At 36.9% G+C, this 20,257-nt stretch overlaps 3 protein-coding genes across 4 annotated transcripts; 1 reads left to right on the plus strand and 2 right to left on the minus strand.

The window, feature by feature from the left end:
* Window positions 1-1,121: 1,121 nt before the first annotated feature.
* LOC112512058 (epoxide hydrolase A) lies at window positions 1,122-3,078 on the plus strand. Its single transcript, XM_025117853.1, has 4 exons — window positions 1,122-1,505; window positions 1,647-1,829; window positions 2,054-2,286; window positions 2,677-3,078. The coding sequence occupies exons 1-4, from the start codon at window positions 1,200-1,202 to the stop codon at window positions 2,918-2,920; spliced, it is 966 nt and encodes a 321-aa protein (XP_024973621.1). The 5' UTR covers window positions 1,122-1,199; the 3' UTR covers window positions 2,921-3,078.
* Window positions 3,079-4,682: 1,604 nt separating this feature from the next.
* LOC112512059 (folate transporter 1, chloroplastic-like) lies at window positions 4,683-13,626 on the minus strand. Of its 2 annotated transcripts, XM_025117855.1 has the most exons (12): window positions 13,509-13,626; window positions 13,346-13,422; window positions 12,493-12,569; window positions 11,658-11,748; window positions 11,031-11,124; window positions 8,605-8,678; window positions 8,247-8,357; window positions 6,337-6,408; window positions 6,204-6,224; window positions 5,972-6,039; window positions 4,879-5,052; window positions 4,692-4,770 (listed from the first exon to the last, which is right to left on the minus strand). In XM_025117855.1, exons 1-11 carry the CDS (start codon window positions 13,624-13,626, stop codon window positions 4,920-4,922), a joined length of 936 nt encoding a protein of 311 aa, XP_024973623.1. In that variant the 3' UTR covers window positions 4,692-4,770; window positions 4,879-4,919. The 2 variants fall into 2 exon arrangements, with proteins under 2 accessions (XP_024973622.1, XP_024973623.1); XM_025117854.1 differs by having other exon boundaries at window positions 4,683-5,052.
* A 3,948-nt stretch (window positions 13,627-17,574) lies between these two features.
* On the minus strand, window positions 17,575-20,011 carry LOC112512432 (peroxidase 72). Its single transcript, XM_025118390.1, has 4 exons — window positions 19,743-20,011; window positions 18,913-19,104; window positions 18,616-18,781; window positions 17,575-18,145 (listed from the first exon to the last, which is right to left on the minus strand). The coding sequence occupies exons 1-4, from the start codon at window positions 19,944-19,946 to the stop codon at window positions 17,733-17,735; spliced, it is 975 nt and encodes a 324-aa protein (XP_024974158.1). The 5' UTR covers window positions 19,947-20,011; the 3' UTR covers window positions 17,575-17,732.
* Window positions 20,012-20,257: the final 246 nt, after the last annotated feature.

Genomic DNA, 20,257 nt, shown 5'->3' on the forward strand with positions numbered 1-20,257 from the left:
ATAATTATCCTAATTATATTTTAGATTTTTTATATTTTAAAATGAGATGCTAATCCTCTATTTAATTATGTTTATCCGCAGTTAGTTACACGAATTCAAACATGAAGCTTTAATAAGTTATATTTATGCATAATTTACTTGTAATCTTGAATTTTAAGTAATATGCATCAATATACAGTACTTCATGCATAAAAAATGATTTTTAAGAGTTTTTGTCAAATGTTTTATAATATAGTATAGGTAATACGAAATTTGAATGAAGAATTTGACGTAACTGATGGAAGTTCGAAAAAACAACATTCGTACCAAGTGAAAACTATGTTTGATTCCAATTGGAAGATCTTCATGAATTGGCGAAGGTGCGGCGAAGGTTGTTGCAGCGACAAGTGGAGGTAAAGGCGGTGGAGTTGGTGAAAGACAATGGTTGTGGAGAACATGAAGTCATGAAGACGGTGGACAATGGTGGTGGTGGTGGCGGCCGATAGTGGTGGAGGAGGTAGTTGTGCCGATGTGAAGGAGGTATGGGGGATGGCGATGAACGGTGGTTGTGGAGGTTGTTGCAGTAGAGGATGAGATGTGTAGATAGCCAATGGTGGTTGCCGGTGGCTTCCAATTGCCACTGGTGCCTGGTGGTGATTGCACCAATAATGAATGATGACGAGTGATGACCATTAAAATAAATATCATATTAGAATTAAATATCAAATCAAGGTAGGTTAATAATTTTTTAACTTCTCTCTCATCCTTGTCCCATGTTTTTCCATTTTTTTTTTGATGGAGCACCAACTCTTTTTTGTCCCACCGTCTAATATAGCAAATGCAGCTTTTAAGATAACCCTTCATTTTTTTTTATCAACCCGTATATCCAATCCGCTATGTGAGCCGACTAATCTCAAGGCGACCACCTGCTTTGCAGATAGTCCGGAGTCACCGCATTTGAACCTCCGTAGCCACAAGGGAATTTTTATTCCTCCTGGATTTGAACCTAGGACCTCTTGATACTTTTGATTTTTGGAGCCAATCTCAAACCAATTAAACATTTGTTTAGATAACCCATCATTCAAGTCTCACCCATTAAAAAATTAAGTAAAATATAATCCCATTCCCATCTACCGACGACCATAGCAAGCTTTAGCTTTGACTTGGAGATTCAGTTTTCTATACACAAACTAGTGAGGAAACGAAGGTAGAATATAGATATGGAAGGGATGATGAAGATGGGTGATGTAAATCACCATAGAATAAAGACTAATGGAATATGGATGCATGTTGCAGAGAAAGGTGATGAACAAGGACCACTTGTGCTTCTCCTTCATGGCTTCCCAGATACCTGGTTTTCATGGCGCCATCAGATTGGTCATTTGGCTAGCCAGGGTTACCATGTGCTTGCACCTGACCTCCGTGGCTTTGGTGATTCTGACTCCCCACCTTCACCCACTGCCTACACCATCTTCCACATCGTAGCTGATCTCCTCGGCCTTCTTCATCACTTCAATCACCAACAGGTCCTCTCTCTCTCTCTCTCTCTCTCTCTCTCTCTCTCTCTCTCTTTTTAATCCAAACAAAACAAATCCAGTATGTGTGTGTGTGTGTGTGTTGTGATGTTGATGAAGCTTTGGGGTTGACCTTGGGTATGTATGGATCAGGTGTTTGTGGTGGGGCATGATTGGGGTGCAACAGCAGCCTGGCATCTTAGTCTTTTCAGGCCTGATAAAGTCAAAGGAATGGTGGCAATTTCAGTTCCATTCTTTCCTAGATCCCCAGATATCAACCCTACTCAATTCTTCAAGCAATCATATGGGGATGATCTCTATATATCCCAGTTCCAGGTTCTTTTTATAGCTGTGTGTGGACGTTACTATTTAGCAGAATAACCTTCTCACATATTATTTTTAAATACATGACCTTCTGATAAATTTAAAGACATCCAGGTCTTTTCCTAACACAAAAATGTGTAGGAAGGTCAAAGAAAAATTGTCAAAAGGTTATTGTCCTAAATAGCCAGATGATTGTTAAATGGTCGACAGATTTGAAGTTTAGGAAACTAATACAGGAAGCAGGAAGGGCAGAGAAGTCTTTTGCAAAGTATGATTACCTGACAGTAATGAAGAAGTTCTGGATGATCGAGAAGGTGGTATCACCTCCTGGCATGGAATTTATCGATTGTCTAGAAACTCCTTCAGTGTTACCACCATGGATTACCGAAGAGGAACTCCAAGTATACGCAGACAAGTTTCAGGAGTCTGGATTCACCGGAGGTTTAAACTACTATCGTGCTATGGATCTGTAAGAATCGAAATACGGCTATGGACATTTAAGAATAGCATGAGGATGTTCCAAAAAATAATACTAGGGTGTGTTTGATAGTGAGACAGGATAGAATAGGACAAGACAAAACAAAAATTTGTTGTCCCATGTTTGATACCAACTTTTAAACCGGGACAAGAGTCCAGACTGAGTGGAACAACAATGCATTTTGTTGTCCCACTAAAATAGGTCCGTAAATTACAAAACTACCTGGGTCAAATTAAAACCCTAAAACCTTTCACAATTCTTCACCCGCCTATCTTGCTCTTGCCCGTCCAGTCCTGCCCTTTCCCGTCTGTGTCCAAACGCACCCTAAATTCTATTTATATGATTTTCTTCCTACTATTTCTAATCATGTGAACTTTGCAGCAACTGGGAGCTGCAAGCACCATGGCAAGGGTCAAAAGTAACTGTTCCATCGAAGCTAATTATTGGAGACAAAGATATTGGATTTGGTGGAACAAAGGAATATGTCGATGGAGATGTTTTCAAAGGACTAGTTCCTGATATTGAAGTTGTCATACTAGAAGGCCACCATTTTATCCAGCAAGAGAAACCTAAACAAGTTTCTGATCAGATCATATCTTTCCTTGAGAAACTTACCGCAACTTAGGCTTCTAGGGATCGGTCTTATGAATAAGAATATGTGTCCAGCAAAGGCGAAAACCGAGTTATATTTCCTAGGAGTTCCTGTCATTATATGCTACCTAAGATCGTAACATTAAATAACTACAAAAGCACAGTAATATTCATTTAGCAATATTTGAAACCAGCGGGTTTTCACTGAAACAACCACTCTACTCTCAGGGGTAGGGATTAGGTCTACATACATTCCACCCCTCCCAGACCCACCTCCCAGTGGGAGGCACGTTTGGCTGGGTTTGGTTAGCATGCAATGAATGCCTATGGACTGAAAAGTCTCTGATCTCAAAGGAAGTTCCATTACTTACTCAGAGAAATACATGACTCAGGTGAAACCCAAAACAAAAAAAGAATTCTATAATCAACAATCAGATGATTTATGACTCAAGTCAAGTTTGATCTGCAGGTTTGACACATTATTTGATTCACAATACGAAGTCCTGGATAAGATCTACAACACACTAGAACACGCCAACACCCTTGTAAAGCCAGAAAAGGAAATAATAATTAGGATTGATAGAAGAAGCAGAATCAGAAATCATATAGAGAGAAGGAAAAGAGTAAATAGATTATCAGAAGAAGAGAACATTGCTTTTGCAAACATGAATGGCATTTTCTAGTTAGAATAGCTAAATTGGTTGATTGTAACTGGGTATAATCCACTACAAATGATCAACTATTGACTCTATTTTCAGTTTTTGGGTCATAAGCACTTCGACTAATCCCATGGGGCCCTGAAGAAACAAGAAAATCCTCAGTGGCCCTGAGACCCGATCCAGCGACCTATGGGAAGGAGCCCCAAGACCCAGCCTTTATTTGCATGTAGAGCTAAAAGATGATCGAGTGGTTGAAACTTGAAAGCATAGCAGTGGAAGCTATGTAGGCTTTTGCTCACCAGAGTTCGAATAATCATCTCATGGCAACTAAGAATGAATTAAATCAGATGATTCCACTTTATGGATCTCCTACTAAACCTTGACCAAAAAAAAATGAAAAAACCAGTCTTCACAACACTAACAAAGGATTTATCGAAAAGTTAGTGTTAAAAGTCTTTTTTAGAAATCAAATAGATTCAGTATTATATATCCGCAAGGAAGGTAAATCAGAAATATGATTTTGGAGTTGTGTAAGATGGAAGTCTTATGCATGGTTTTGAATGAGAGAAAGAAGTGAGGAATCCTCTTTTCGACATTTTAAATCTATCACTCCTGTTGTTGCTTTTCATTCTGTTACTTCGAACGTTGCTGCTTCAGTTTCAACCACTAGAATGTCTTATATTTCTTTGTATTTCTAATCAAACGAATTGCATCTTCTTTTGGAAATCTCATTGCTATCACTCAAACAAGCATACGCAATCACAAATATCGGGCAACTAAAAGCTTCATCTACTTGCGAATAAGGTTGATAAAAGAAGGATGTGCATATGCATGTGGATAAACATATCAAACATCATAGAATCTAGATGTAAATGGTCGGTTTTCTTGACTGAAACTCTTTTATTTTCATCAAGTTCTTTAAATGCGGATAGGTTCGTAAAGAAATACTAAAAATTTTAATACCCTTTATGGGATCTAATCATCGTCTTCCATCATGAGATACAGTAGGTACTAGATTGATTCTTCGAGTCAGAAATTCATCAAGTCCACCTCTCCTTAGCAGAGTATAACTACATAAACATATGTTAGGAGGTGAGAAAATGGAAAGATAGCTTCCTGAAAACAGAAGAAGTTATGCATTAGCTCGACAAAAGATACCAGCCCTAATGTAGTGGAAACAACACTGCCATCAGCCTTTCTGCAATTTGTTTGCTTTCCACATCCTCTGCCAGTTTACAGCATAATAGTTGTCAAAGTTGGTGTCGAAGAACAAAACTGTTGGAACACTATTAGTGATGTTATACACATGACCTCTTCAATTCACAAATCATACATTATCCTCTGGAGTAAAATGAGAACTAGGAAGAACACATGTCACTCCTTAGCCCTTGCTAATTTCAGCATGTTCAGAATATTCTCGTACACAACGAAGGTCAGTGAAGAAGAAGGAAGATTTTTCAGAATATTTGCTGTGATGCCCTTGTAGAAACCATTTAGACCCTCTAACCTAAAAGCCAAAGTGGGTTAGTATGGAACAGACTTAAAAGAGTAAAACATGTGCATGAAGTTATGTTCATATTCATAGAGCTCAAACTACAAATGCAATGAACCTGCTTCTTCTCATTTCACTGAGGAAATAAATCTGGATTTACTTCATTCATATGCAGAATGACTACACAAGTGAAAAAAACTGGGAATTCAATGGGAATCTTCTCTAGATGCAGATGAAATCACTAGACAGTATGGGATCGTAGCTACGAAAACCATCATATAGTTGCTCTGGGCCTATGGTGACACCATTAATGCATAAATGGTGTCAAGATCAAAGTATCCATGCCCTCTCAGAATTTAGAACTGCTGGACAATAAGAAGATAATGAACTAAAATCGCTTCAACATCCACGTCCTAATGAAATTCGTGCTCATAAGCCACAGAATAACAGCAAATGTAATTTTGTAGTCAACATGGGAATATCTTTGGAAATTCTCCGAACAAAAATGGACATGATATGCTGCCATGGCTCAATTTTATTTTGGACAAGAAGAAATTTATCTTTTTATTGTTTATTTTGAATGTGTGGGGGAATGTCATTATTGTTCTGGTAATGCTATCTCAAATAAGATGCTATCATCATTACCCAAACTATTTTAGATGCAAAAACTGGTAGAATAAAATCTCGCTATTACATAGAGCGGGAGTGAAAAAATCTCAAATAGGATGCAAAAACGATCAATTACAGGTTCGGTTTGCTTGAGAACTAGGCTCGATTTCCATGTTTGTCATTTTAATAGAAACTAAACTTTTTAATGATGTCATGGCAAAAAGATTTCCTTGGCAATACCATCAGATAGTAGTTAATCATGAATGGCAAAGAAGCAAGTAAACAGTGACATAAATGAGTATTTGCAAATAGAATACACACGCACCGAGCAGTTCTCTTCATGACTTGCCAGCTATCCATATATCTTGGAACTCCATTAATACCAGGGCGTTGCTACAATGTGGAAATGGATACAACTTTAGTTACCAGAAACATTATAAAACTTGAGAAACATTGCTGGATCCCAAAATAGATTCACAAAGTCCCCTAACTTTAGTTAACATGAGGTCTCAACAAGAGTAATAGTCAAAAGCATAGAGATGTAGAGACTCATTTACCTGCAAGCGTGCACGAATGACCTGAAAATTAACCCATGTGACACGAGAACAGTTACAAGTTTGAAGCATTTAGTTTTGTACTTGGATAAGTAGAAAAACATATCAAGTAAACAGACATGATGATAATGCTTACCTGGAATGGATATGTCACAAGGATGGCAGCCAGTTTAGATGAAGCTCCTAAAGTTGCATAATCAATCGTAGTCTGCAAGGAACGTCCCAGTAAAATTAACTTACCCATGAAAGAAAGCCAAATCATGTGAAAAGGAAAGCACATCAAGACAGCAACACGGAATAGCAAATTAAACGTATAGTGTAAAGCCTAAACGACAAAGGAATTAATATAGAACAAGATTAACCACAACAATAAGCCTTTTTATCCTAAACCAGTTGGGGTAAGGTAAAATTGAAACCAAAATTGGTACAAAAGCAAACATAAAGAGTCAAATCCCCCTAGGGATCCAAGAGATGAATGGCATCCTTCCATGCACTCCTATCCAAGGCAACACCTTTGGCACACACCACTCATGTGAATCCGTCTACTATTTTTCACATGCCAATCTTGGAAGACGTCTATCACTCCTGAAACCTTCTTCTTGTTGTTCTATAGACAGACACAAAATAGCATAGTTGTACTCCAGGATGCATTCAAGCCAATTTAGCAGAATGACAAGGAAAGCTAAAGAATATTAAAAAGAAAAGGAAGAAAAGAAAAAGATACCAAGTATATTGGGCTAGGGAAAAACGTGGATTATAGAAAAACATAATGGGGATCAATATATAAAATCCTTGGCTCAACTAAAAGAAAAGGGCACCTTCAACAGAAAACCTCTCAGAAGTTCATGCAGAGAGACCAAACTTCTGTTCATAATAGGTAATACCTCTTATAATCATGCACAGGAAGCATGGAAGGCAGTCAGCATGAACGAGCAAATGTGCTTGCCTCAGAAACAACAAGCTTATCTTAAACCAGTGGGTGACACCAAAAATGAAACCCATCATAAATTAAAGGAGGTGTAAAATCAAGGCTTTGGACATGACTAACAACCTTCCATTTACTCCTATCTAGATCCAAAATATTAAATACATTACAATATTGAAATGTCAAAGTCCAGCTGTCCAGGCTGGAGATGAGTGAAACATCTCAAGAAGTGTTGCATTCGTCTCTCTCATCAATAGAGCCACTCAAAACTTCTCTTCATTGTCCTATTTTTCCTATCCTGTCATTCTCTATCTTTCAACATTCCTTACACATTGGAAAATAACTTGAAAACGACCAAGTTTTTTCCATACTATATCATCATGACCACATGCAGCACAAATTTATCAAGTTGTATCACAGGTATGCCTCTTGTTGCATTTGATTAGGTGGAAAGGACACAAACTGGCCATTCTGGCCAAATGAATTATCCTGATGTAAGATGGTCAATGTGCCCCAATTAGCTTTTACCATTTGACTAGCCTCTCCAAAATCTATCTTATTCTCACACTCATCTTCAAGTTATGTTCTTCCAAACATTCTCAACTCCGTCCCATTGGTGCTTCCCTAATGATCCCATCAATGATGGTCTTCATCACCACCATAGAGTACCCATGGCCTCTTGAAGGAGCTCCATGATCATTGATCAAACTGCCATCGGCATAGCACTCTTGGAGAACAAACAGAAGTATAGCCTACGTTAAAAACAAACTATGTGTGTGGCATCCCATCTTTATGCTCATCTATTCAGCCCGAAGCCTGAAGTAACCTTTCCTACATCTATGGCCTCTGTTCAACAACAACATGTTAAGGGGTCTCCAATTATAAGTGGAAATTAATTATAAATGACACATCAACTGGATATGATCATCTTCCTCCATTTAATTTTTCATACATTTTCGGGTTTTATTTATTACAAGTAGTTGAGGAAACAGAATATAGCACCGACACAAATCTTGTGTGTCCTCTTACATTAAGCAAAAATAAAATATTCATAAGCACATGCTACATTAATGGGTTATTAATGGTCCTTAAGTTCGAAATGATTCATCAGACAAACTTACCAATAGATCAGCACTACCAGAAATCAGCACGCTTCGTTCAAACCTAAAGTTGACTAGTACTTTACGAAGCTCCTCATATGCAGTAAACTGAATAGCCCCATGACTGACTTGCTGCATAAATTGCACAGCCATTACTGTAGTGTCAGGGTCAGGTAATGATTTGTAGGTAAACATTCTTGAAAAGTATGATGTTCTTGAATGGCATATCAACCATCCATCAAATGAGATGTGTCTCTAGAAACAGCCAGAAAGATATGATCATGTATAAACCAACTTGTAATTTTTAAGTGCCAATATACTTGACAGAAACTGCTTATATCATAAAAACTTGAACATAAATAGCAATACCAAATCTAACCAGAAAAAGACCAGGTACAAGCCCTTTGTATAAAGCCTTCCACCCTTCATCTTTCACCACAGTTTTTAAAGCATCTGAAATCACAACAGATGAGATAACTTGCTTATATCAAAGGCATATATGTGCAGTATTAGCAGTAAGTTAGCATGCATTTGTGTGTACACATACATGACAAAGCTTCTACACAAACACTTACTAGATGGCGGAACAAAGATCTCTATTGAGTTTGAACCGAGATGCTAGCTATTATTTTAGTATGCTATCCCCTAATGCTTAAAACTTTTACCCATAGTTAAAAAGATAACTGCATGAGATCATTCATTTCCACACAGCACAAAACTTGCCAACAGGCACAACAACCTACTAACATTCATGAATTTTATTATCCATTGCAAGTGCCTGATGGGATCTTCTTCCCAAATTGATCTCAAACCATTGAATCCAAATCGAACGGCAGGGTAAAGCATCATGCTCCTTCATGTTCTCTCTATCAACATCCATTCACACCTTTTAGAGCTAATCTTTTGTATAAGCACACCCTTTTCCCACTTTGATGCATCAAAATTCCCTTTAGACTTTTCTCTAAAAATGTATTCTTTTTGTCACAATTGAAATGACATTTTTTTAAATGGCAAACCTAGTCGGTTAGTACTTCCAAAATTCAAAATTAGTACCAATCATTTTACAGTTTGACCCCCATCTTGCTTCTATTTTTGTGTTTGCAATGTTACCATCTTTTATCACAATTAAGCCTGTATCAATTTTGTAAGTTTGCGATATTTTATATACGGCAAACACTCATGTACACTCCTTACCCTTGGTGAGGTTTGAAACCTTGACCTCCTAGGAGGCTAGGCTCTACCGGTAACCCTGGTACCGCTGGGCAATGACCCTTTGGCATCAATTTTGATACCGGGAGTAGTACATTTGACTTAAAAAGTTGAATGTGGCTTCTGCAAAGGATGTATAGTAGAGTTGATAAAAGATTTGTATGCATGTTCCAGCAAAATCATTTGAAGATTTACTAAAGCAAAAGAGAAAACTGAAAATTTTCAACAAGGGAGAAATTTATCTGAAAGCATGTTTGAAATCACCCCTTGCCCCTTATGTGAAATTAAAATAGATATATCCTCAGTACATTAAAACAAAAGTTGTTCTGTTTGCAGAAGAAAAAAGAAAAGAAAAAAAGTTTTATGCCTTTTTTTTCTTTAGACAACAAGCATTTCACATGCATCTGTATCCTAGTCTTGTATTACCATGGCACCCATTTTGAACTACTCCATCTTATACATAGTTGAAGAAGAGAAGTGCTGATGCATCCTGGAACATTTTTACCCACAATCAAATATTCACACTGCATAATTTTGGAGTATCAATGATTCAGATTTTTTAAGCATAAAGATATATAGAAGACTAGGACCCAGAATCTGCTAAAGATGATTTGAAAACTGCAAGTCCACAGCTGGAACCTGGTTATGACCAGTGATAAATCAGTATCTATCCTGTCATTATGAAATCAATGGATCCCATGAGGTCATCGGGACATCCTTCAATTTCATTGAACTTTTATAATATAGAGAGGTGATTTGGAAATTATGGGAGTACTAGAAAAATTCGGACATTTTTAAGAGTTCAAACCCACAACTTTAAAGTAACACTCGTACCCCAAAATTCTTCAGTGTAAACATGCATTATTAATAAAAATTCTGTGGTTGTTTCTGTAAATTCTATAACTTCCATTCAACATACAGATCCGAATTAATTAGTAGGAAAAGACTGTCAAACCCTGAAAACTCAAAAATCGTCCTCTCCTCCCTGCTATCTTTTCCTCTTTCCAGTCTCCCTTCTCTTTGAAGTCTCAAATACATTGCAGGATGCCAGATCACCCTGCCACTGAATGCACTGCTTCATCTTCTCACTGCAACTCAGTATGCAAGGACTTGCAGTATATGTTTCTTGCCAGACACATGATACACTTGGTTAAATATATGCATGTTTCATATTTGATCAAATTCACTTGAGGACCTTTCAGTTTTCAGTGATTTGTAATTCTGATGGGAAACTGAATTTATGAACTTCAGGGTTAGGGTTCAGGTTTGTTGTCGAAAAGTTACAACTTGAAAGTTGTTTTTGATATTCTTTATCGTGTTTATTGATGCATTGGCTTATGGTCAAACTATAATGACCCTATTTTGAATTCACACCTTTAGCGCAATATGGTGACACCATATATCGAAACATCCGATTTATACCTAATGCAAGGTGACCTATTATGAACTATTAGTATGTTTCTATGTCGGTACAAATGTTGAACAATAGTTGATATAATAAAACTGGATTGGTGGATTCACTAGGAGGGAAAATAGAGAAGAATAATTTATCAGAAACCACATAGGTTGCAATTTAATACAAGGTTCAGAGCAGACCATGGAAACCAGAATATGGTCGTGTTTGGTGCTGAGGAGTCTGAAGTTGTAATCTTGTTTTCACAAGCCAAACAGGATTGGTAAGAACACATACCTGGAAAAACCGACAAACTTTATCATAATCAAGATGGTAGTGAACACCATATAAGCATATCTCAAGATTCTAAGGATAAGAAACAGATGACTATTTAGAATTTAGCTTCCAGAACAAGAAAAAAGCAAGACAATTGCCACCTATAAAATTATTGTTAAAAGTTCGTTGTCAAATTGCATTAATGCGTAGATACGTCCAATTGACACTACTATCATTTTAACAATTTTCTTCAAAAACTAAGTTTAGGAATATAAACATTCCTTCAACACCTAACTTGCAGTATTTGATTTCTAGCATCTTCCGCTTTTCCTTTCACGTATTAGACAGTTGCATGATTAGCTTAACGAAGATTCTGAGGTGTTCAATTTCTTCCTAAAACAGGAAGGCCAGGTACAATATATCGACACGAGCAAAAGATATCAGGTCAACATTACAATATGAAGCAGCCAACCACATCCCCCTCCCTCACCACACCACCCCCTTCTTTCTGTGTAAAAGATGATAAAAAGCTTCAGAAGAGCAAACTTACTCACCAAACCTCCTGCTTCTGCAGCTGAAGCTAGATGAAGACCTGGGGTCAACTTGTCTCTATTCTTCAAATACCTTTGTTTAGCTTTGCTATAGCTATAATAAAAGGATAAGATCATGTCAGGAGGTCGAATATGCATATAAGCAACCCCACTAAAGTCTGATGCATGATAGATGTGAAATCTAAGATACCTCTCCAATTCAAAATAAGAGTAAAAGACATCTCTTTCCTGCCTTTTTGTATGGTTATCTATATATGCAAACTTTATACGCCCCAAAATCATAAAATTCCCATTAAACTCCCATCAATCCCGCTAGATCCTCAACGTATATAACTACTTGCTATAAATCAAGTAGAATTTTGCTTTGATTTAACCAGATAGAAAAGGAGTCTTAGAATGGGTTTATGACAATAAGGAGTGAACAAAAAAGGTGGTTCCTCAAGTATCTATGAACCTTCAGTTTTGTCCCTTGACACATAACTTACATAAGCTTGCATTTGCTGTCCCTAAACGTAAATCAGGTACGTAGGTTATTGTTGACAGAATGCAATTAGATCATATGATAATCACATGTCTTTCTTTCATGAGATAATTCGACAATAGAACGGACACTGCAAAGTTTGTTCACGGAAAAATGAAGTTTGTGTTTTAAGCGTGAAGCCAGATAAATAATGCACCAATGCTATGGGTGTTTGTCCTGTTATAGATCATTTAACCAACAGGGGAAATGAAAATTGCACAAAGTGATAAGTTGAGTAGCATAACCAAGTATCAAGCATGTAGAAAAGTTAAAAGCGTGTATAGGGACAATTAAACCAAGTCACAATATTTCACTTACAAGTAGAAGTATAACCCCCAAGAGATAGTTGAGCCGAGTACAGCAGGATAAAAGCCAGCATAGAGCCCTCTGAGACCCTGAAAAGATATTATCCATATAATTCATAAAGAATAAAATCTCGTCACTGATACTCCTTTTACACTCCTCTTTTCCAAAGCACTAGTTCATATTTTTGTTCAAAACAAGAGGCCAATTGTGTCAAGTGAAACAACTAATCAAGCTCATAACTCGCAGTAACATGTATCCTTATATACTCCTCTTTCTGTCGCATTAGTGAACATTTTTTCCTGTTTTATTTCATTTGATGTTTGAAATCATATCAAGTAGTTCAATCCAAAAATTATTGCTCTAAAAGGTCATGATAGCATATCAAAAGTATGAGCATACATAGTTTGTCATGAGTTGTATATTTACTTTGATGATTACCAAAGAAGATGCAACATATTTGTCAATAACAATAGGAAGAGGAATAAAAGAGAGCCAAAACATAATTATTGCGTTCTGCTCCACATCGGAAGTGATTAGAATTTAGAAATAAATAGTTTATAAAGCCAAACCCCTAGCACCAGACTATAAGACAAGCTTACCGAGAGATTACCTGTCATCGTCCTAAATTATGGACATCATGATTTCCATTATGGAGTGGTCATAAGAAAGAAAAATTGAAAGGGCTACTATACATGGAAAAAATGTCAAACAGAAGATCAACTAAACACAAAGCAATGGAACTCCAATCTATGCTGTAGTTTTAGGTACAGGCATTTAGTGCAGTTGAGCTACGAAAAGGTAACTCTTCACGCAAATTCAGAGATATTTTACTTAAGCATCAATGAGGATAACTTTAAAAGGAAACCTCTGATCGAGCAATGGTGAAGAGAGCCTGACGAGTGTTCTTGTAGCTCGGGACATGAGGATTTCGGCCATCATTAACTGTTCAAATCAAACAAAACATATTAAGAAGAACTGTATTAGGTTATCTAATTTATAACAATTTGAATATATTGATATTAACGCACCTTGGAATCTGGTGCGTACGACATCGAGGGGGTGTGAAAACGTGACGGTAGCAAGGCCCGCTACAGAGCCGGCGGCGGCATTCTCCCACTGCCAGTTGACCGCCTGAGATGCGGCCATTTTTTACTTTTTCTGAATTCCGACGACGGTTGCTTCCCTGGTGTTCCAACTCAGATACTTCCCGTAAGAGAAAGAAACCAAAAAAGCAGTTCGTTTGGCAAGTTCGGTGTTACATAAAGCACGTAACTTAATCAGCTTAACGCACTCGAAGCTTATTTGTTTGTTAAGTCAGAGATTTACGGGGTGTTTTGTTTACCTTTTAATAGTTCTATTAAGGGGTAGTTTGTTAAGAGAAGAATTTTGTTTGGCAAAAAAAATCTGTCTCTTAATGGTTCTAAAACCATTTTGTATCGTGGAACTCCCTTAATCATTTAGCGTCATAATTTCATTGTAAACAATTACGAAACCATTATATTTCTTTTTGCACTATATCATAAGAGACTCTTAATCATTCTGACCACTTAATAATTTTGCACCACATCATTCAGCAACTGCCAAACAACCCCTTAATGATATAAGAAATTATATACAAAAACATTTTTAAACTATATCAAGAGATTAATTCATACAAACAGTTTTATTCACATAGAATCTAACGAAAAATCGATCAAATAGCCCCGTAATCGTATTTGTCCATGAGGGTTAGGTTCGGGTGGGAAGAAAAGTTACGATGGGAAGCATAAAAACAGATCTTCATCCCTGAATCATTTTTAATTGAATGTCAACACTAATGTTGTGCACCGAAATGCACTGGATAAAATTCTCTTTTAAAGCGTAATTTATGGGTGGACCTGAAATTAAAAGTGATCAAGGGTTCAGATGTCTTCTTACGTTTCTCTACATAACTTCCCTTCTCACACAATTCTTCGCTTTGTCCATGAATACATATAACAAAGTTATGTATTTGTCCATGAAAATATGTAACAAATTTATGGTTCTTATAAAATTACCAACATTTTTTTTAGTTTTTTATAAATTTTTTGTTTCTTATATATTCAAATTGAATTTAGCAAAAGACTGGGTTTAAATAAATCAATATTATTGTGAACTTTTATAAAAGTGTTTATTTCGTTTAGTTAGTAATGATGTGATAAGAGAAAATTGTAAAAATAGGTTTTTATAGATCATTATCATTGGAGATGTTCTAAATAGCAATTAAGGGGGTGTTTGGTTCACATAATGTAATTTGATGGAATTGAAATCCATCAAAGGAATTTGACTTTGAAGGAATTGGAATGGAATTTGATGGAATTTGACCATGCATTTGGTTGGTAGGAATTGGAATRAAATCTCTCAATAGAATTGGAACAATCGTCTTTGTTTGGACCATCCCACATATCGCCCCACCCACGCCCTACCAACCACCATGTCACTAATGTCGTCATCACAACTATCACCCTGCCCTAACCCCTACCCAACCCCGCCCCCACCACTCCTGCCCCTGCCCCACAATAGGTGGGGTTGTTGGGGGTAGGCGGGGTGAGGTGAGGCATTGGGGATGGGCCAGTGGGTGGCAAGTGAAGACTATAGTGGTAGGATGGTGGTTAGTGGTGGGTTGGAGTAAGGTGGGGGTGGGTGGGGTAGGTGGCGGGGTGGTAGATGTGACGATGATAGTGGTCGAGTGGCTGGGGCCTGGGAGTGCGTGGGTATAATGACAACAATAGTGGCATGGTATTTAGTGGTGGGTTAGGGTTGGGGTCGGGTGGGTTGCGAGTGAATGGCGGTTATGAAAGCGACAATAATGGTAAGGGGTGGGGGTTAGATAAGGGGCGGGGTAGTGGGAATGGGTGGCAGTTATGACGAAGACAGTGGTGGGATGGTGGCCGGGTGGCTGGGAGTGGATGGGTATAACGACGACAATAGTGGCATGGTGGTTAGTGGTGGGGTGGAGTAGGGTGGGGTGGAGTAGGGTGAATGGCAGATGTGATAGCGACAATAATGATGTGGTGGTGGGGGTTAGGTTAGGGGCGTGATAGTAACGGTAGTAGCAGGGATGTGCAGTGAGTGACCGGGGCCCGGGGGTGGGTGGGTGTGATGACAACAGTAATGGCATGGTGGTTAGTGGTGGGGTAGGGTGGGTGGCGGTGACAGTAATGGTGTGGTGGTGGTAGTGGGGGGGTTAGGGGTGGGACATCACAAACAGTAATAGCATGGTCGTTGTGGGTGTTGATGGAATTCAATTCCTTCCATTATGCTAAGGAATGATGAATTCCTTAATTTGTGGAATTCATTGGAATTTGAAGGATTCCATCCATTTCAAGAAAATGAACCAAACAAAGGAATTGGAATTTGGTCATTCCAATTCCATCAAATTCTTTCGAATTCCGCGAATCAAACGGCCCCTAAGGGTTTGGTCAATTCCTTTGAACGAGATTCGATTAAGATTTTATCATATGAGACCAATTCAGAAAGGATTAGTGAATGATCGAATATATATCAGGTTTGATTGAGGATTGATTGGGGCTCGATCAAAACCTGATTTGTAAATGTTCAGATTTGTTTTATAGAAACTAGTGTTCGACACCGTGCGTTGCGCCGTGATCAAAACTCAATTTAAGAAAAAATGTGAAAGTTTCGACCCCAGTGAAAGTGCGATGTGTCTGGAAACTCGGGATCGTATTTATATTTATAACGTCATGCCCAACACCATAAATCATGATTGGAGAATACTAAAATCAAATGAAAGCACGTCATTAAGTTAACACTTTTGTTCTATGTATATATAAGTGATATAATAGATACTTAAACTACATTTGTTATTATAAATACTGCAATAGTTACAACTTTTGTTAAGAAAAAAATGTATCATTTGCATTGGTTTAGTACTATAATTTTATCAATTGATTGGTTTTGATTTCAGTCATGGTTATAGACTTTAAGCATCCATCATGCTTTTATACATCTATCATCTTCTCCCAGACTATCATCTTTTCATCAATATAAGATGACGAAAGTCAACCTTATTTAAAGATTTGAGAAACACTCAAACCTCATATTGTTAAGTTATCATCCTTGGTTACACTATTAATTTTGCACTATAATTTTTACGGTTGGTTGGTTTTAATTACAAATTTACAACAATGGTTATATATTTCAAAGAGGGTCATCTAAAATAAAACAAAGTTATGAGGCAAACCATATGAATTGACACAAAGACATCCAAGTCATCTTTTTTATACAATTTACTTTGTTCAAACCTTTCAACTATCCATCAATGTGGAACAACTAAAACTCAATTAAGGTTCATCTTTTGGGAATACTCAATTCTCATCATGTCACCTTAAAACCCGAAGGTTTTCCTTTTATATAGAGTAAACTATAATTTTGAAGAATCTTGAAACTATTAATCAATTAATTTTATGGATTTTTTAGATATTAACCATTATTAAGAAAAAACAGAATTTGGGGCCGCTACTTTTAGGCTCGAGGTAATTGCTCGTTCTACCCTTTTATTCAGACAACCTTGAATTTTGACCTGCGTAAATTTGTTGTTTCTACCCTATGATGTCTCTTAGGTCAGGTTTCCTTTGTCCGAAGATAACAAAAGTAAGTTTATGGTTAAAAACATAGATGGTATTAGGGGTATATTAACCCAACCAACAACAGTAATACCGACTATAACAATTAAATCAGTATCCACTTTTTCAGTCATATCCATGTTTTCAATAGTATATCAAGTTTGAAACTTTGTTTGACTTTTAAAGATCCGAAGACTCCCTTGTCTGAAACTTGTATTAATTTATGCGAGTATTGAACAGTGTAATTTTGGACTTTGTTTGGGCATCAATGATTTTGCGTGTATTAAACCTGTATTAAACCCGCATCATCATGTTTTTGCGTGTTTTTACGTATTCAACTTTTACAGGTCTGCAGTGTTGATTTTGTACCATAACCAACTTACATAAATCAAAAAACTTGATAGCTGATTAAGTTGGTATATAGATAAAGTTGGTTGATATCAGTAGCATATTTTTCGTTACTAAAGGTAATATATATATTTCCAGGATTACCAAAAGTTCCATGGCAGGTTACAGCTTTCAAGACATAATAAGAACCCAACAATATCAGATTATTACAGAAAATTATACATATATATAATCAACTAGAAAAATATGATATAACATCAAAACACAATAAATTCTTAAACTTGATCATCATACTCCTCTTCAACCATTGACTTTCCTGCAAATCTTTCTGATTTGACCACTTTTCCCGGTCAACGGATTAATATTTCCCATCTTGATCATTGACTTTGCAAATTGCTGGAAGAAAAGCTCTTGATTTGCAGCATACTGCTTCACAAACTGCATTGTTTGTTGGTTTTTAGTGAACAACATTTCATCGGAGCTTAGAAGCCCCTTGGAAACGATTAAGTTTTTGTAGTAACTGTTATCAAACTTTCTTGGTGACACGGGATCCAAGAAAAACAGGTTTTGATCGCCGCCGGATCTCGGGCACTTTGACCGGAGCTTTGCAGCATATGATTGGTCCAGCGACAAGTCCGGCTGCCCATTGCCGGAGTTGTTGTATAGCCGTTGACGGAAATTGGTGCACCTAGCGTTCCCGATGGTGTGACTTCCTGGAGAAACGAAGTACCAAAAAGTCAATAAGGGGACTAGTTTTCGACATCAATTTATAGTTTTCAAGATTTTCTTGAATGGTAACCAAGTTTTCAAAATTTTCGTTGAATTATGACACGATTTTCTTGGATTACAATTGACTTTTCAGATTTCTTGAAATTTTTACCGAGTTTTTGAAATTTGTTTAGAAATTTTTTAACTATTTTTCAAGATGTTCTTGAATTTTCAAAAGTTTATTATAAATTATAGCGAAAATCTTTAAGATTTTCTTGAATTTTAACCAAGTTTTCAGGATCTTCTTGAACTTTAAACAAGTTTTCAAAAATTTCTTGAACTATATCTGAATTTTCAATATTCTTCTGAATTTAATTTTAATTTTCGATTTTTTTTCCAAATCATAAACCCATTTATCAAAGTTTTCTTGAAAAACAGTAGCTTTTAATGTCAATCATAAATGTTTTAATCTTACCAGAAAGTGCTACCAAATCAACAATGTCGAGACTCTTGAGTTTAAATTTGGTGAGAATAGTCAGAAAAGTGTTGTTTGGAGCTGGAATGTTTTGGTTCGAACCACTCAAGCTTGCACCCAACGAGTCCCTTCTGCCCAATGGGACTTCCCAATTTGGTCCACCAGCCTACAAAAGATTCAAAACATCTTTATATATACAATTATATATCAAATATGAAAAATAATCAAATCTTATATGTATTAGTAAGTTGTACGATATAAATCAATAATGTGATATGATGTGTTAGAATACGGTACCAGAACGGTGGAGTCTCTAGCTGCCAGAGCCAATATATCGGCACATGAGACAGTATGAGGGCACGCCTTCTCCAATGCGGCTTTGATTTGGTCCACGACTTCAAACCCACGAGCCGAGTTGCGGTTAGGAACCGACCCTTTCTCGCTAATTATGCTTCCACCACTGTCGAGAAGTACTGATGCATCACATCCCTAAATGAACATTTGGTTGTGAAAAGAATTAGTCTCTGATCAATGGAGTAACAATAGATAATTTCTATATATGTGCCGGTTTGAGTCTCCTCAGGACCACTAGATATTTTCCTAGACTGTTATCTTCAGGACCTATAACATTAGTCGAAGCGGATGTAGAGGCAGATCCATACAAAAAATTCAAGCAAGGGCACAAGATAATTAATATAATATAAAATAAAATGTAAATTAAATTTTAAAAAAATACCATTTTATAGAAAATGATAAATGAGTGGTTTTTTGCATAATTTTTTCCTTTATTTTTTCTTTTTTTTACTACTATTACCACAAAAAATAAAATAAAAAATTGGCAAAAGGGATTCAAACTTGCAAATCTATAACGCCTCAATAATGACACTACAGTAGACTGCAATCATTTTTTGTTGACTTAAGGAAGCACACATCAATTTAAAGCACATGCAGAGTAAGACCCCTTAAAAAATTTGGTTGTGTCTGCACGATAGAGTGGGTGTATGTGCACCGTCTTTGGTCTTCTTAATCGTCATCTGGGTACGTACAAGTTGACCCGTACACCCGTAGTTACTAGATAAGAAAAAAAAATCAACATATGGAGCCATTAACGAACACGAAGAACAAACCTTGACGAAGCAATCATGGAAATGGAGGCGGAGCAAAGAAGCAGCCATACGACTCTCTTTTGCTACAGCGTTTGCAACTACTGATTGAACAATTTGTTTAGCCTGTGGGCAGGACCGATCGTAGAACTGGGGATAAAGGTAAGAGCCATTGGCTAGAGCCAAGATGGAGATGAGAACCATGAGCATAGTGAGTGACTCAGCCATTGTGTTGTGATGGGCTATCTCAACTGAACACCCTATGGTCAAAGAAGGTCTTGTATGCTTTGATTTGCTATGGAAGTGGAAACTTGGATTCAAGCATTTATAGACAAAGATTTTATGGGGTGTGGGTAGTGAAACAAGGAGTTGCTTGCTTTTCAATTTTAGAGCATTTTCATGATTGTGACACTTTGTTTTTTATACATTTAAAAAGTTAATTTATAGATAAAAAATCAATTTATGAATGAATTATTATTTGTCATTTGGTTTAAAACGTTTTAATCGTTTATTAGGTTGTACGACTTAAATCTTGACCT

This window comes from Cynara cardunculus (genome assembly GCF_001531365.2).
Source record: "Cynara cardunculus var. scolymus isolate 2C chromosome LG 5, CcrdV1, whole genome shotgun sequence".
Lineage (NCBI taxonomy): Eukaryota > Viridiplantae > Streptophyta > Magnoliopsida > Asterales > Asteraceae > Cynara > Cynara cardunculus.

Coding starts and splice junctions, on each gene's coding strand:
- LOC112512432 (XM_025118390.1), bottom strand. CDS start 19,946: ATGGCTGAGTCACTCACTATGCTCATGGTTCTCATCTCCATCTTGGCT. Junction 19,105..19,742: donor TCCATGATTGCTTCGTCAAG/GTTTGTTCTTCG, acceptor ATGTTCATTTAG/GGATGTGATGCATCAGTACT. Junction 18,146..18,615: donor TGATTTGGTAGCACTTTCTG/GTAAGATTAAAA, acceptor TCGTTTCTCCAG/GAAGTCACACCATCGGGAAC.
- LOC112512059 (XM_025117854.1), bottom strand. CDS start 13,626: ATGGCCGCATCTCAGGCGGTCAACTGGCAGTGGGAGAATGCCGCCGCC. Junction 8,679..11,030: donor ACCATATTCTGGTTTCCATG/GTCTGCTCTGAA, acceptor TTGTGATTTCAG/ATGCTTTAAAAACTGTGGTG. Junction 8,358..8,604: donor TTGTACCTGGTCTTTTTCTG/GTTAGATTTGGT, acceptor CAATTTATGCAG/CAAGTCAGTCATGGGGCTAT.
- LOC112512058 (XM_025117853.1), top strand. CDS start 1,200: ATGGAAGGGATGATGAAGATGGGTGATGTAAATCACCATAGAATAAAG. Junction 1,506..1,646: donor ATCACTTCAATCACCAACAG/GTCCTCTCTCTC, acceptor TGTATGGATCAG/GTGTTTGTGGTGGGGCATGA. Junction 2,287..2,676: donor TACTATCGTGCTATGGATCT/GTAAGAATCGAA, acceptor TGAACTTTGCAG/CAACTGGGAGCTGCAAGCAC.